At 41.5% G+C, this 16,169-nt stretch overlaps 1 protein-coding gene across 2 annotated transcripts in view; it reads right to left on the reverse strand.

Moving 5' to 3' along the window:
- The window catches only part of igdcc3 (immunoglobulin superfamily, DCC subclass, member 3), an 85,964-nt gene that overhangs the window by 19,954 nt on the left and 49,841 nt on the right, over positions 1-16,169 (reverse strand). For both annotated transcript variants that reach the window (XM_049595653.1, XM_049595662.1), the window contains exon 7: positions 12,117-12,282. In XM_049595653.1, coding sequence (XP_049451610.1) covers positions 12,117-12,282 — 166 coding nt within the window. The remainder of the gene's footprint in view (positions 1-12,116; positions 12,283-16,169) is intronic.

The raw sequence follows: 16,169 nt of genomic DNA on the forward strand, positions 1-16,169 counted from the left end.
TAAGCACTGTGTGTGCATGCCTGGTGTGTGTGTGTGTGTGTGTGTGTGTGTGTGTGTACGTGTGCATGCTGAGTAGGTGTTATAATGCGAGAATAAATAATCCACTTCTTTCATTTGTCCCGAGGCAAAAGAAAGAGCATTCAAAAGCACATGCCCCGTGCACAGCTCTGTCGGTCCTTATAACTTGGTGCAGGTGATGACAGGAAACATTAGATTGATAGCAAATACATAGATGCATCGCACACAAGATGGGTAAACTGCTTTGTCTTTTAATCTAATCTTCGATTGAAATGTTACCAACAACATGTTTTGCCAATGGCTTCATCAGGTTTGCTTTACAATGCACAGGTGCATTATGTGCTGAGTAGACTCCATATATGGACGTGTCTACATGCCTATAATTTGAAAATACCACATACTGTATAAACAATTAGACACTATGCATTACATACACATCACAATGGATAGTTTTAAATAACATAACACCTTTGAAATAAAACATTTAACAAACAATATGGAAATGAGACCCTGTGGCACAAAACACTTCTTCATGCCATTTTCATACCAAGGCCATTTCTGCTGTATTTAAGGTATAATACGCGCTGGAGAGAAAGTGAGGATGCACGAATAATAAACACCTTGGGAATATGGCAGGGCATGATTTGTAGCTATGTCCATTTTCTCTACCTCAAGCTCTTGGTCATGGCATTTCAAGAGATCAGAAGCATTTTTTCAAATAAAGGGAAGAAAGCCCTCCGGCTTCTGGCTCTCATGCTGTGCTTTAAGTTGAAACAGTAGAATTGAATGCCACAGGAGTTCAACATATCCCGCAGCATCCCGCCTAATCTGTCACTTGCAGTTTGTAAGAACCTGTCGAACAGACCGTCATCTTTCTTTGACGGGCAGGTCGGCTGCTCTGTGTATTAAATCAGAATTTATTAAGAAATGCCAGGACGATCCCGTGAGAAAAAGCATGCCATTTATCGAAAGAACAACATTTCAGCCGTGCGCGACGTGCGTGGTCTGTCACTGGCCACCTCCTGGACCTGTGAAATGAGACATGAGGAAAGTGGCATTTCGGCTCTCTCGATGGACGGCGCTGAAGTCGTACCAGCCTCAGAGTGGTTTGTGAGAATGGATTTGTAAGGACGGGGGAGCGCTCTTCTGGGTCAGCGGGCAGGATGGAGAAGTGAATCATTCCATTTCCTTTTCAAAATTGATGTGCCGGGATACAATTACTGTACGTCTCTAATCTGGGTCAGAATAGGCTTCGAGGTGGAAGAGTTATTATTCTCTCCAGTCTGCCAGGTGGATTCAATCTGGATAATTATCAGGTCAAAGAGGCCCTCTGTATTTCACCCTCTCTAAGACAATCTCACCTCTGACCCCCGAGGTGGCAGCAGTCGCCAGCCCTGGGCTCGCTACTCAACCATCACATTTTCTGACAGCCTTTCATATCAGTGATGGATGGAGTGTTTGTAGACAGGCAGCTTTGACCGGACGCCACAGACGCAGCAAAGAGGCCCCCAGGGACGCACTGCCCTGATGCCACTGGGCCTGGATGGGCCCCTGAGTGTGTGAGGGGAATGCGGGGAAATTCCACAAGACGTTGCTTGTTTCAGAAGGTACAGTAGCGTCCAACCGCATGTATGCTAGCTCACACACACGTATACATGCCTCGCCACATGCACACGGACTGATCCTGCATATGAAATTCCACACCTGCAGTCAAAACTTTCTTCCCAACTTTCAGAATGAAAGCTTCAGTGGTTTCAATAAGTCTTCGAAATGATCTTATATTAATATTCCTTTAGTACAGTAATGGCTGCATATTAATGAACGAGCAATTTACAGTAAGTTGCTTTGTCTAAAATTTGAGATTAACAGTGTTTTCTTTTTGTACTCAAGATTCTGTGTCTTGACCTCATCTTTGGTGAGCAGATCCAGGTGTTTTTGGACATTTTACAGTTATCATTTGGTGAATAAGGAAACACAGGAATTTCTGTCTATCTTTCTCTGTGTCCTGCGCGTATCTAGGGAACCATTTATCCGATCTACTTCACACTTGGCGGGTGTATTGCTGGGATTCAAGGATTTGCATTGTTGAATGACACATTCAGTATTAATAAACTTTGAAGAAACAAGCGAACAGTGCTTTGTGGCTCTGAGTAGCGGCTGGAGGAACGGGGCTTAAGGGCTCTGCACAGTCCAGCATGTCTTCTCAACAAATGAAGACACAGGGGATGTTACGCTGTAGCAAACTCAAACATTTCAAGCATCAGCAAACTTTCAGAATGAACAAATGCTTCCTGGACCCAAGGAAGTGCAGGGTCGAATGTGAAGCTGTTTGGATGTGTGGTTGGTAACGCTCTCCTGCCTGCTTGCACATGGCGAGAGAAAAGGGAGAGATGCTGTGGTGGTGTTATATTATTCTGAGCAGCAAGTCTCAAAAAAGGTCTAAAAAGTTCACCGTGTGTGCGTTTTTGTGTGTGCTATACCTGCTATTTTAATCCATGCTCTACTTTATACCCGTGGTGGTGCATACTGAGTTGAGCATGTCATCACCTTCTTACATTGTGTACATTAGCTATACTAACCTATGATGCTAATAACATTCACGGTAGAGCTTTCAGTTCTGATATACATGTATACATATATACATGGATAGTTTAATGATTAATGATGCATCATATTTTAATTGTTATATTTTGAAAGGGAAATCTGAATCTGCAAAGTGACATTTCTCTGTCAGGTAAATGTAGTAGTACATTGAGAAAGAATAGCAGCATCAGTTATTAATTTCATATCTAAACATCATAATAAATGTATAGCTGTTTGGGGCCCAGATGTGTTGCTCAGTATTCAAACAAGAGCAGAGTAGAGAATGAGTTTGTTTGTATGAGCGGTTCTCGACTCTATCACAGGCCAAGTATATCCCACCGTTTCGAACAGTTGTGTTTTGAACAGGCACTGCACTAGTTAATATAATAAAATTAAATACTCAGCAAAGTAGGATACTAAACTTATAAAGTTTTTTTGTCTGGAGAGCTGTTTTATTTCTAGAGGTCAGAGAGAAGTCTTTAAGATTAAAACTTTTTCTCATTTAAGTAGTCCCAGTCAAAGAGATACACAGCTCACTTTTGACCTTTTTTTAAAAGACTTTCTGATGAAATAGTTCAGACTTGAGTTTTAGAATACATTAATATGCAACAGCCGAGCATGGCCACCAACGATCCATACAATGTGTGAGGAAGAAAGAAGGATGGCGAGTCAGTGTGAGAGAAGAGGAGCTTTGGGAGGTATACGGCCTGAATTTTGGCTGTTTGCTTGTCTTACATGAGCTCCAAAGCCAAGCTGTCCTGTCCTGACAGGTTGACACCATCATTTACTCATCAGTTCAAGGTCATTTCACAGATTGATGGATAAGGCCGTGGGCCAGGGGAGTGGCTGACAGCGGGGCCTTGGGCCTGTTGTTCGGCTGTGTTTACTCTGCGTTGTCTGTGAGCGGCACCCCATCAAAAGCCAGCATGGCCATTCTGGATCCGGCGAGAGGGAAAGGGGGGGAAAAAAAGATGGGGACAAAAAGAGAACAGGAGGAAGAGGTGGGGGAGGGGGAGAGGAGGAGCGATGAGCTGTCTGTGGCCTGAGAGGAGGGAAGGGCCCAGGGATATGACTGATTACAGGCGGGGTCAGAGTTCAAGGCCAATGCCCAGGCCCCAGCTCTCTGTAATGGGGGCAGGAAGGGGGATGTGGGGCACAGAGAGGGGCCGCAAACAAGAAAGGCAGGTCTTGGTGAAAGAAAGGGAAGAAAAAAGGAAAAAAAAAGAAAAAGAAAATCCTTTGAAAGGATTCTGCAACAAAATGTCCAGGTTTGTGTGGTAGCCTGTTCCTTCAGATGTTGGCCATTAATTATAAAACACACCACGCCCCCCCCCCCCCCCACACACACACACACATTTGAAACACGTCCCTTTGCTATATAGCTTAAACTCTCTCTACAACGATGCTGAAAGGATTCCAGATTTTCTAAATTATTTAGAGAAATGGAGTAAATTAGAAAAATGCCCGTGGGATCTCCCTCTCATATCTTATCTGCGAGGAAATTAAATTTTCCTAATCATCAGTTACAGTCTCGCTTTTAAAACAACTGGACGGGCTGGATTTCCATTTCACCATTCGTACACCGTCTGATGTGAGATCACAGCTTGTACGTGTTGTATGATTACACGTGTCAGCTTTAGAGACTTAAGAGTGAGCCGAGTCCTTGTGCGTAATTAGCAACAGCTCTCACAGAGGCTTCAAATAACCACAATAGCGTGTTTTACAGGAGCCTGGTCAGCGAGGGCCAATAATGAATGGGGTAACAATAATGTGTGTGTGTGTGTGTGTGTGTGTGTTTGAGCATGTGTGCAGGTGTGTGTGCGAAGGTCTGGGGAGACGCATGGCTTCACCCTGATCGTTGATGTCTGTTTACACAGGCAGCTAATCAGATCCTCTGTGACATCATTGCGTCTTGCGCAGCGTAGCTGTGTCCTCGTCGTGTGTGATCTGTGTGTAAAAAGCATGTGTGGACGAGGAGTAGAAGGAGCAACACGTTTGTGAATTTTCATGTTTGATTATGCGTGTGCACAAAATGAATGATGGCATGCACCGCGGGGCTATTTGTGCACATGCGGGGCTCACTTGCTTTTTGATTAATGTGTGTGCATGCGTGTGTGTGAATGAAATGTACAATCGATTCCCCTTCCTTCCCTTGTCCGACTTGCTTTGAAGGTCAGCGTCATGAGAGATGGCCGAAGGGAGACCTCAGCGTGCGTATATTTTTACACAAACACACACACACACACACAGTTAAACCCACCACACACACTAATTAAAATCTCTGTATGCTGCACTCACTGTATATCTAAGCTTCCCGTATCCGACGGAGTATGTATTTATATAAGACCAGTATCGTGCTGCTCCGAGCTGTTGAATACCATTTGCATATCATTACTTTTGTTTTGGCTTGGTTCAGGAGGTAAATTGCGCCTCGTGCCACATCATTTTCCCTCCCTTTCAGGACCTCCTCTACATTAAAAAACACACCACATGGCTTTTTTTAGCTTCAGGTGAAACTATGGATTTGGTGTGTGTGTGTGTGGGGGGGGGGGGGGGCATGTTAGCCTCTAATCAGAGGGGCTGGTGTGGCAGGGATGCACTGATCTGACACTTATATCGGGCTGATACTGACTCCAGGCTCTGAAATCAAAATTGTTTACTGCCTGCCACTGTGGCAGCCAAGAATTTTTTTTGTCTGTTTGAAATTTTATTTGCTACTTTTGAAACCTTTGTGCTTCAGATTCTGCCAATAACATTAATGTAAAGAATGCTAGCTTTCAACATACATGCACAAAAAAACTTATATGCATGGTAAACTCACAAAGTCAAATTACAGTGTGGGTTTAGGGAGTTCTATTTTTCGGGGTTTGGGGATGGAGGGTGGGAGGGCACTGTACACTTACAGGAAGGCGCCCGTCTATGTTCAGAGGCAAGACATGGGGGCTTTACTTGGGTCTTGAGGAGCTGCAATGCTGATTCATGGACAAACTGAAACCTACACTTTATACGCACGACCACATGACAATTATTACCTTTAAATTTCTCCTCTGCTACTATTGCTAATACTTGAGTGTTCTGACCCATGTTCTCTCACTCTCACCTGACCACATAGTTGCTACGCACTTGGCTATTGCCTAACAGGAAAGAGGAGGTAGCTGGTGAAGTTCATACAGTAACATATATATGCATGTGTGCACACATTAGGGGCGGCTGTGGCTCAGGAGGTAGAGTGGGTCGTCCACTAATCGGAAGTTCAGTAGTTTGATTCTTGGCTCCTCCAGTCCGCATGTCAAAGTATCCTTGAGCAAGATGCTGAACCCCATATTGTTCCTGATGGTTGTTCCATTGGCGTGTGAGTGTGTTGAAGCTGTATAGCAGGTGGCCATTTGTACAGTAGCCTTGGCCACCAGTGTGTGAATGGGTGAATGTGACTCATAGTGTTTGAGTGGTTGGAAGACAAAAAAGGTGCTATACAAGAACAGGCCCATTACCATTTACGTCTTATTGATGGTTATTTGTTAGACTTTGGTGAACTTTGACTGTCAGTCGCAATGAATAACATTCTACAGCTGATAGCGTTTCTTTCATATTGCAGTTCTGAGCAACTCTTGTGTAGCTTGTGTAGTAATGTGTAGCTCTAACCTTGCTACACGTCTTTCTGTTGTGCATCTTTCCTCCGCCAAAGTTTCAGATGGCCTGATGATTTGACCCAGCACTGCCAACAATTTACATTTGTCAGGTATTGGTAACAATTGGGCCGATCTGGTTAATTCAATTCTATATTATGTCTGATTAAATGTGTGCATACTACATCATGTGTCAGCAGGGGATAGACAGCATAGCTGAGGGAGCGAACAACAAACATGTCAGCTGTTTGGAGATACCTAACGCTTGCTATGCTGACAAATTCTAGACTATGGCTTCTGGCAATATCTGCAAAGCCAGTGTTTCGAGGGGTTGTGAAATCTCTGTTAATTTAGACGATTTTGTTTTATCGAGTTGCTGGTGCACAATTCATTATTTTAATAATAATGAGAGCAATTTTGAAGTCAAGCCTGATGTTGCCTCACATATAAAAATAGATCCCAGTCACTTGCACACATTAAGGCATACAGTATTAAGCATTAAACACTGGTGTCGAGCATTATCTGAAACCTGGTTATTGGTATCAGGACTGAAAAAGTTGGATAGGTTTCCATTTTTAATGACCTGGAGTTCCATCAGATTATGTTGATGATAATGTGAAAAAGGACACATTGTATTGAACAAAACTCTTCACTGGCCATTCAAATCAATCAAAGCGTTCAATGTTGATGTGTTTAATTTGTTTTCCATACAACACTAGTTCCTGACAACTAAAGCAGAATAAATGTTTAAGCAATTCAAGTCACTCTGTTGTGCTTAGTGTTAGATTGTTGCTGGTTTTGGTTAAATATTGATAACATTGATGCATCTTGTGCTTAAATTGACCTTTTTAATATTTAACACAAACCATGTTTTTTTTCCTAACCGTAACAAATTATTCTAGCAGTCTGAAGTGAACAACACTGGAGGCAGCACACCAATCCTGGGCTGTGGTGACACATAAAATCATCAAATACCTCCTGGAGTGGAAAAAACCATTGAGCTGAGATGATTTGTCCATTATTTATATCCAGAAAAAACTAACTGCCAAACAATGTTGATAATAAATTGTCATTTTTATGATATGTTTTTGGCTTTGCAAATGTGAATTGATTATTTTAATTGTACTTGTACTTTAATTGTACCATATAAGTTGACTGTACAAGCAGCTTATTGAGACCCATACTTGCATTTATTGTAAGCCGACGCCTTCCAGTAGCTGTAGTAAGTATTACAGGAGCTGAGGAGGAAGTCGGGTGATGTAGTATAAAAAGTAACATAGTCTGTGTTAAGTTGTATAAAGATGGAAGAAGTCCCTACAAGGTGAGTGGATGGTGGTGGATTGGTCAAACAAGCCAACATGTTCTCATCCCAAGTCGTTACATATCACTGCTTTGTCAGTGGCCTTTCACGTCTACATATTATGTGCTAGGTATCCTTCTGCATCTGCTGCTGACGTCCAGGACTTCACACATGGTTAAGTTTAGACAATAAAAGCCCATGGTTAGGTTTAGAAAAAAAATCACTGTCACACATATCACACATCCTAACACAGTGAAATGTTACGTCCGGCTGCTTTACATACTGACGCTGCCGAGCCGCGTATCATATTGCCGCAAAAGGTGGCTTTTGGCATCAAGGGGTCTGATGCCCAAATCATTGACAAAGCGGCGGTATTCGAAGACTTTGCAGTGAGAATGAGCTGAACAAGCACAGGACTTTCACCCAGGAGACTGGTGTTCATGGCCCAAAGTCTACATTGACATCTTTAATAACAACGCAGCATAATATGCTAGTATGTGTAGCATACTACGCTTGTAACCTATGTGACGTGGCATATATCTAAATAAATATATATATCTTTCAGTGGTGTTGTGGTAGTTGATGAGGTGGGTGTACTACCAACAGGTGGGTAGGTTACCTAGGAGGGTACTGGGTATACTCTGCTATATATTCCAGTGTTTTTTGGCTAATAGGTGGGTATACCCTGTACAGTATACCTGCATAGACCCTCCACTACACCACTTACGTCTATCAAGTGACATACGTCCTGTTATTTTAGTGACAAAAGTACTAATTTAAAGCCAAACCATGATGTTTTTCTAAACGTAACCACTAAGATTTATAGCGAAATGGGGACGTTTCATCATTTTAAGGACATGTTTTAAACTGCAAACATTAGGATGGTGATGTCTTTTTGGGGACAGTCATGTGTGTCACTTTGGAAGTCAGTGGAAATTGACCTCTTCTGTCGTTTAGGTGTGAGAGGGTGTTGTTTTGGACTGTTGGTCAGACAAAACACATCAGCTGTTTTTCTATACTATTTTCTGATGTTTAATCTAGACAATGAATTTATTATTTTTAAAAATGCAGATTAATCAAATATGAAAATAATTTTAAGCCCTTGTTGCCAATAAACAAAATTCAGGAATCAGTTACATTTACTCCAAAATAAATGAGTTGTATATAAATACAATGTAGAAGACAGGGTTAACACTCTGATGTCCAGATAATAATTAAGGAATATTAAATCAGGGACTGTGATAATGAATCAGACTGTGATGTGCGCTTTCTCCTCACCTCACAGTTCAGCCACACAATGCAAAAAGATGCATATAATGCTGCTCTGTGCTCTAAATGGCTGACTGCATTTCCTGGTCAACTAGCTGAGTTTATGAGCTAATTAGCTAATGGTAGATCTCAAGCTGAGGCCTGCCTCCTTAACCAATCACAGAGCTGGCTTTGTGATGCATGACATCCACATTATAGCAGGTCTATAGCATACACTAATGGTGGCAAGTGGAAAACGCTGTGATGCTCTGACGACCTGCTCTGTCTTTCTCTTTCTCTCCTCATTTGCTCTTCCTGCCGACTCATCATTTCTCTTTTGACCACCCGTTCATTTTTCTCCTTTTTTTCCCCCCCTACGTCTAAGTCCGGCCTCTCATTTATTTCTTCCCTCTCCTCTTTCCTCCTTTGTTAGTCCCTCGCTCCATCTCCCTGACTAATATAGACTGGTGTAGGCAAGTGGGAGTGGAGCAGTGTCTGTGAGCGATGGAGGTGTCTGCTCCCTTCACTCACTGATATGCAGTCCAAGTATTGATTTTTTTTGGGGTGCAAATTTAATATATTCACTTCATACTTCTCTTTTATGAATAATAACAACATGCATGGATGGTTGGCTGCCAAGGTCAACTGGAAAAATTGAACTTTCCGTGTGCATTAATGCATAACAGAATTTACTCAGAAACACATTTGCTGGATGGATGGAGTATAGCAGTGTATAATTACACACTCAGAAGTGCTAGCAACAGGCTGCACGCTTATGTGTTACTCTTAAATAATGCCCTCAGGCTACAGGAAAACTGTTGATCATGAAATGTTATCAGCCATCGTTCTGTAAAACTCATATGCAGCTTCTTTGAGAGTAGAAAAACAGGTCCAGCATGCAATCACTCCTTCATATCATCTCTAAGATAGTACCCCACTGCCACATACAGTACCGAGACACAGAAAACAGCCGCTGCAACATGCAGCCTCTACAGCGCGAGGTGCTGGGAATGGTAACTAACAGAGCTGGTTGCTGGGTCCTCCTCCTCATGACATTCCTGTGGACTGCCATGGGAAAGCATCCAACATCCAGTCAATACGCTGCTTGCATACAAAAGCACAAATAAATTGAGGCTCATGTCTTGGCAGGCGTAAATTCCAGCAGCTGCCGCGTTAGAAGCAACAGAAACGCGGAGAAATTGAACATTTGATGATGCCAATGATCAGATCAAGGCAGCAGTGATTAATACTGACATCCATATTACTTCTGTGAGCTGGGTCCAACTTTGTGAGGATTCAGTGAGTGCCATCACAGTTAGGAGGGGAATCTGGGCTGTGTTAATGACAGTGTGCATTACGTGACAGCCTGTTTATGGCTCTTTTTCAGATTAAATAAATAATAAAATCACTGTACCACTTTCTGATAAAGGCTTTATAAGGCTATAACAACCCCATTAAGGGTTTATAATGCTTTATAGATCAGTTATAAAACATTAATAAGAGCAGTTATAAATGTTGGTAATCCATCAATAAATGCTTGTAGGTTTCACACTTTCTAGTAAGTTGTCACTTGTTAATAAGCTTTTAAGAAATGGTTTGTGATCCAGACTAAGTGGACCACTCGAGGGTCTTACTGATGAGTTTAAGAGTGTCTTGCTGGAGGACAAACACCAGCCACAAGATTTTTCACTGCCTGGCAGCTCAAAAGTTACTCTGATGGAAGACTTTAAATGATTTATTAAGTATAAGTGGGCTAAATTATTTATTATGCATTGATAAAGACTCACAAAGCCTTTAAGTAAGTAAAGGGAGAGTTAAAAGTGGTACGGGAATCCCTCCTGGTAGAAGGTTGCCATCCTATCAATCTGTTAAGCGATCTCTCCTCTCTTATAGTCCCACAACATCTCCAATTTTTCATTTTAATAGCTTTACTGTGGACAAGAAAAATGGTACAATCAATCAATCATCAGCTCAATCTGTTAACAGACCACTCGAACCTAAAAAACCTCACAGCAACCCTAAAGCACAATCTGATCCCGTTATATAACACCTGTGCTGTGTCTCAAATTGGATATTTCTCTCCAATCAAACATGCCTGTGGTGCACTTACGGGAAATATCTATCACAAGATTTCACAACTTTTCTTCTACTGTTTGGGAAACTGCAACCGGACGGAGCATTCTCGACAACATGAGACAAACAATTCACTTGCCAAAATATATGTTTGCTATACCTGCATGCTTGCTCACTTAACTTCTTCTGTTTTCTTTCTTTGCTTAGTTACTGCATTGAAAATCAACATGCTTTCATGTTTACATGTTTTATTATCTATGAATGAGCGGCTGACACTTGCTGGCTCTATCACTATCTGATCTACTGTGTTAATGATAGCTGCTGCATGTTGTATATATTCACCACTTGTCAAGCAATAACAGGCATTAACACCAAATATAAATACGCTTTTAGATCATATAGCTTTCACCATAACACAGGTAACGTCAATGCCAGGTGATAAAATGTGTCGCTGTTAGGTAGCTAACAAGATAACAATAGCATACATGTTACTGTTTATGGTACCAAATGATTACAGGATTAATCCAGTAGTATAGTGGTAGTGAAAAGTACACATGTATATTTATGCTTTGGTGTTCACGGTGGTAATCAGCCGACATTTCATAAGTTAAAAATGTGTTTGTGGTCCCATCCCTTCTGCTACATAAGTGACATGATGACAGTTGAGGGTGAGAGGTGTCCAATGTTGCACAATCAACATTTTGACCGTTATGAGTGCACCACACGGTTACTCATAGTACTAGCATTTTCCCATAAATCTCAGTGTAAATGTACTCATGTACATAAAGTAGCAAGTACAGAACTATCTGATTTAAGACACAACGCTGGTCTCCTTTCCTGCAGTTTATCCAGAGCTGATCCCTTTCCACACCGCCATACTCATTCAGATCTTCCCAAAACCAATATGCCAATATGACAACTCACAACAACCAGTAACCAACAATATGATCTTTTAAGTGGGATATTTAGCACAGTAGTATGAACAATAAATTGGTGTATCAGACATAAGCTGGCAGAAGTCTCAAAGACACGATGCCAAGAAAATTGGCAAGAAAATGCAGCCCTCTCCTTTGCTTAACACTACAAATTAGGGTGCCAAAAAAGGTCTTTTGTGAAAACAATACTTCTGACAGCATTAACAAAAACTGAAAAAGCTGAGCTATTCTTTTGTTTTGCCATTTTTTCCTGCACCCTGAGGAATCTATGGGAATTCCTGAATATATGAATACGTTTACAAAAGAACACAAGGCAAAGGCTTTTTAATGTACCTGTTGTTGTTCCTGAGTTTGACGTGTCCCCCGGGCTCCAGAATCTGCCCGTTCTTCAGCCAGGTGAGCTGGGGCTCTGGCTCGCCCTGTGCCTGGCAGGTGAAGATGGCGGTGGTGCCGACGGGCCGAGCGATGGACTGCGGAGCTTGAACAAACTCTGCTGGAGCTGAGAGAGGAGGGAGGCAGAGAGTCAGTTAAGTTGGCCTCGTTCCCACAACCAAAAGGACAAGTGCCAGGAAAATTAGTGCCAGAGAAACAAACTGGAAGATTTGAGCGAGACCTAGAGGTGCAATATCTTGAGTTACAAAAAAAAAAGTGAAGACTGACATTGATAAAAAGACAGAAAGAAAGACAAGATAAGCAAATGAGAAAGGAAAAACCAGAGAGCCCACGGGGTGTGCATGCAGCTGCCCTTTATTATAAAGAAGCAGAGTACTGCATTATACCGTAGGTGTATGGATAAATAGTGTTGCAAATCTATAATTCAGGGTCAATTAGCAGGATTATACGAGACACTAGATCAGTGCAAATACAGTGTGATAGAAGAGAGAGGGAAGAGAGAGCAGGAAAGTGGAGAGAAATGAGCAAGACAATCAACATCAGCCCTACTTTGAGACTAATGTGATTTAAAACAGCAACACATTTACATGAAAATAAAGTGATGCAGTTTATAGTTTCATCATATCCTGCCTCATATATGCTTCAGGCTTTCCAGCTATGGTCAATTAGTGGTAATAACTTATTCATATGAAACGGTTCTCTTAGCAGAGAAGGTACTTTCTTTAAATCACAGAATAATTACAGTTACATCCACTAGAGTTTAATTTCTGGCTTGGGTGTTTTTATTTGAGCTGACAGACAGAGAGGTATTGCACTTCTCTTCTCCGTACTCATTATTGTCCCAGCGGTTATCTGTGATTTGATAACCTGAATTATTTATGCCCATATTAACTAAGAAAAAATGTTATGGTAATTATAATATCTCAGAGTCTTCACTAGAGGGTAGAACGCTAGAATACTAGGGCGTATCACATTGCCTGTTATAAAAAAAATTAAAAAAATAAAGATCAGCTTTCCTTCTGTGCCGATCATTTGACTCATCATTACCTGGTGGGATTGAGCAACTAAAGTCAAACCGTGACATTACACCTTTTAACACTGATGCTGGCTGGAATAAAACAATAAAAAAATATTTAAAAATATTTAATTTTGCTGAGTAATTTTTAACACAGAGGTAAACCTTGATTAGTGTGGTGATACCTAAACAGTGACTCTTGTTCATTAAGAAAAAAATGCTCATTTATTCTTACTGAAGACTTAAAGATGGGATAGGCAATTTAATTTTGGCATCACTGGGAGAAAATCCCTTAATAAACTTTGAGCATGTCATAATTCAAGTGGTCTTAAAGACAGCTACTTCTGCACCTCGTCACAGCTTTGTTTTTAGGCTTTAGAAAATCTCAGTAGGCAATTTGGCCAATCACAAGTCATTTCAGAGAGAGGGTGTTGGCTGTTCTACAAATGCAGATGCGTGTGCACGTCCCTTCAATGAAACCCTGATTCAATAGCAGAGGTATTCTTGCTTTTACAGCACTGGCAACAACTGCCGAAACTGCAAAACAACCCAAAAAAAGGACACAGACTTATCAGGCGTAAATGAAAGAAAAAACATGTCAATATCGGCAAAGTGTTTCACAGATGGACAGAAAATGTTGCTTATAGTAGTGCCTCTCTATCCACCACTACAAACCACCTCTGCAGAGCGGGCAACAGCTCCAGAGATGGAGCCCCAGTCAGTGGCCGCGTCAACACGTATCCAGCCAACGCAAATCCCAACTGCGGGGGATCGCACAGCCCCGACTCCACACTAGATCTCTTAACAGGCTGTACCTGGTGCTGCTGCTGACCACCAGCCTGCTTTGCCACCCAGTGATGGGGAGTTTGCACTGGCCGAATTCGAGCCTCTACAGCTGCTGCCTGCTCTCCTCCTGGGGAAGCAGTCTAATACCACTGGGTGGCTAGCTAGCTAATTCTTGTCTCATTTATATGCTGATAAACAGAGATAGAGCGGTGCAAGGAGGGGCTGAGTGAATGAGCTGCATGCAACTGTACAATGAAACGGAATTAAATCTATGGGAAACACTGGGTTATCTGTGGTCGTCTGGTGGGAGGAGCTTGGGACAGAAGGGGTGGGGTGTGGCTGCAGGAGGAGGGTGTATTTTCTTTTTTCAGATGTCTGCTTACCTCAGCTTTAAATCTTGACAAACAGGTCACAAATATTTAATTTAATTTTTAGAACAGAACACACTCAATAACTTAAGTGTTGTCCTGAGCTTTACTTTATTTTTCAAAAAGGTCCAATTATTTCCTTAAACTGTTGGGCCAAAGAACATGACTAAATAGTGTATTGGTTGGGGACCATTTTTTTCTGCTGCGAATTAACATGCATTTGGTGCACTAGTAATTTATTTACAGCTGTAGTGTTCATGTTCACTGACATGGATGAACCTAACAATAGTCTTTGGACAACAATGGAGGTCTATTGCACAGAGGAATTATTTATATCAGCAGCTCTTTACAAAATACTTGTTAGTAGGATCGACTTGTTGTTGGTTTTATCTTTTCAAGGGCTTTGTTGACAATAAGACAGCCATATTTTTAAGCATTCAAATACCTTTGTTTATTACTTTTCTTTTCTCCAGTTTAATATTTCCACTGTTCTGTCCTCTGTCTTGTTCACACCCTAATAGACAAAATGTTGTCTGACACTTTTTCAATGTAAGCATTTCCATTCTCCCATTGGAAAAGCTAGGGGACCCTGAGGCACTTGAATGGAGGCTGCTGACAGCGTGTGATGGTCCTTTCATTTATCTCTCCCTCCTTCCCGGCTTCATTCGCTCTTTCTCTCCCGCTCGACGTGTTCTTTGAGGGCTGTCTTAAAGGTGAAGGTCACAGGGAGCTCGAGAAGATATTGATTTGCACCTGTAAGGGTGTGGGTTAGATCATCTGCACCACCCATCCATCTTGCTCTTGTTTTTCCCTTTGGGCTGTCACAGTTTGACTCCTCCTCTGGTTTTTGTTTCTCTTGTTTCTCTCTCTTTTTGTAGCCCCAAGGAGCCAAAATGAACGTAATTGATTTGCTGTATCAGTACATTTGTTTGATGTGTGATGGTTTCATGAGTACTCTTGTCTGCATTCATCTGGAGTTTGAGTTCCTAACCGCTCTTTTTTTTTTTAAATGACAGCCCTCTCATATTCAAAGATGTGTTAATTGCTAATTGTGCTAATAATAATTCCTCAAGGACATGCCGTGTTCTTCTCATATAGAAACAGACCTAACCGACATGTATTTGGAACTGACAGTACACCTTTGTTTCCACAAGTCAATAACAAAACCCAAAGACATTGACACATAATTAACATCTGTGGCTTTTCCCCTCTTTGTTCCTGCGAGGGAACGGGCTTGTCTTGGACTTGACAGGCAGATAAAATGAAATATTGATCAGGATCAATACTGCTTTGGGCTGAAGCAAAGTGTGATCCATCTGGTCAATATGTGAGTGAGGATGGCAGATGCTGGATGTTTCCTGCTTGGTGACAATTAATGCACTGGGGGCCACCCACACCTGGCCTCATCCCAACGGTCAACACGTTCATGGTACTGCCTATAACACTAATAAGAAGACGAATATCACAGAACAACATAAAATAATAAGAGTGAAAAAGCAATTAAAAGGACAATAACAGGTTTACATGATATAGCCCATTAACTATTATTTTACTTTATATAAAGCACTTAACATTACTGCACTTACTGACAATATTTATTATATTTATGTCCCACTATTCAAATATTCTACATTCTTAATGTTACGATTCACTGTTCTTAACAGAGGCCATATAGGATATACCTGCCACATCTTGCTGTGACATTGAGAGTCTCTTTACAATTATACCACACAAAGTTGACCTTGATGCAATCTGACTGTAACCCTGCCACAAAGCCATCAACATCTCATATTGAGTTTATCAGGGTTGTTCTCAAGAGCAACT

The sequence above is a fragment of the Epinephelus fuscoguttatus genome, linkage group LG2 (genome assembly GCF_011397635.1).
Source record: "Epinephelus fuscoguttatus linkage group LG2, E.fuscoguttatus.final_Chr_v1".
In the NCBI taxonomy this organism is placed as follows: domain Eukaryota; kingdom Metazoa; phylum Chordata; class Actinopteri; order Perciformes; family Serranidae; genus Epinephelus; species Epinephelus fuscoguttatus.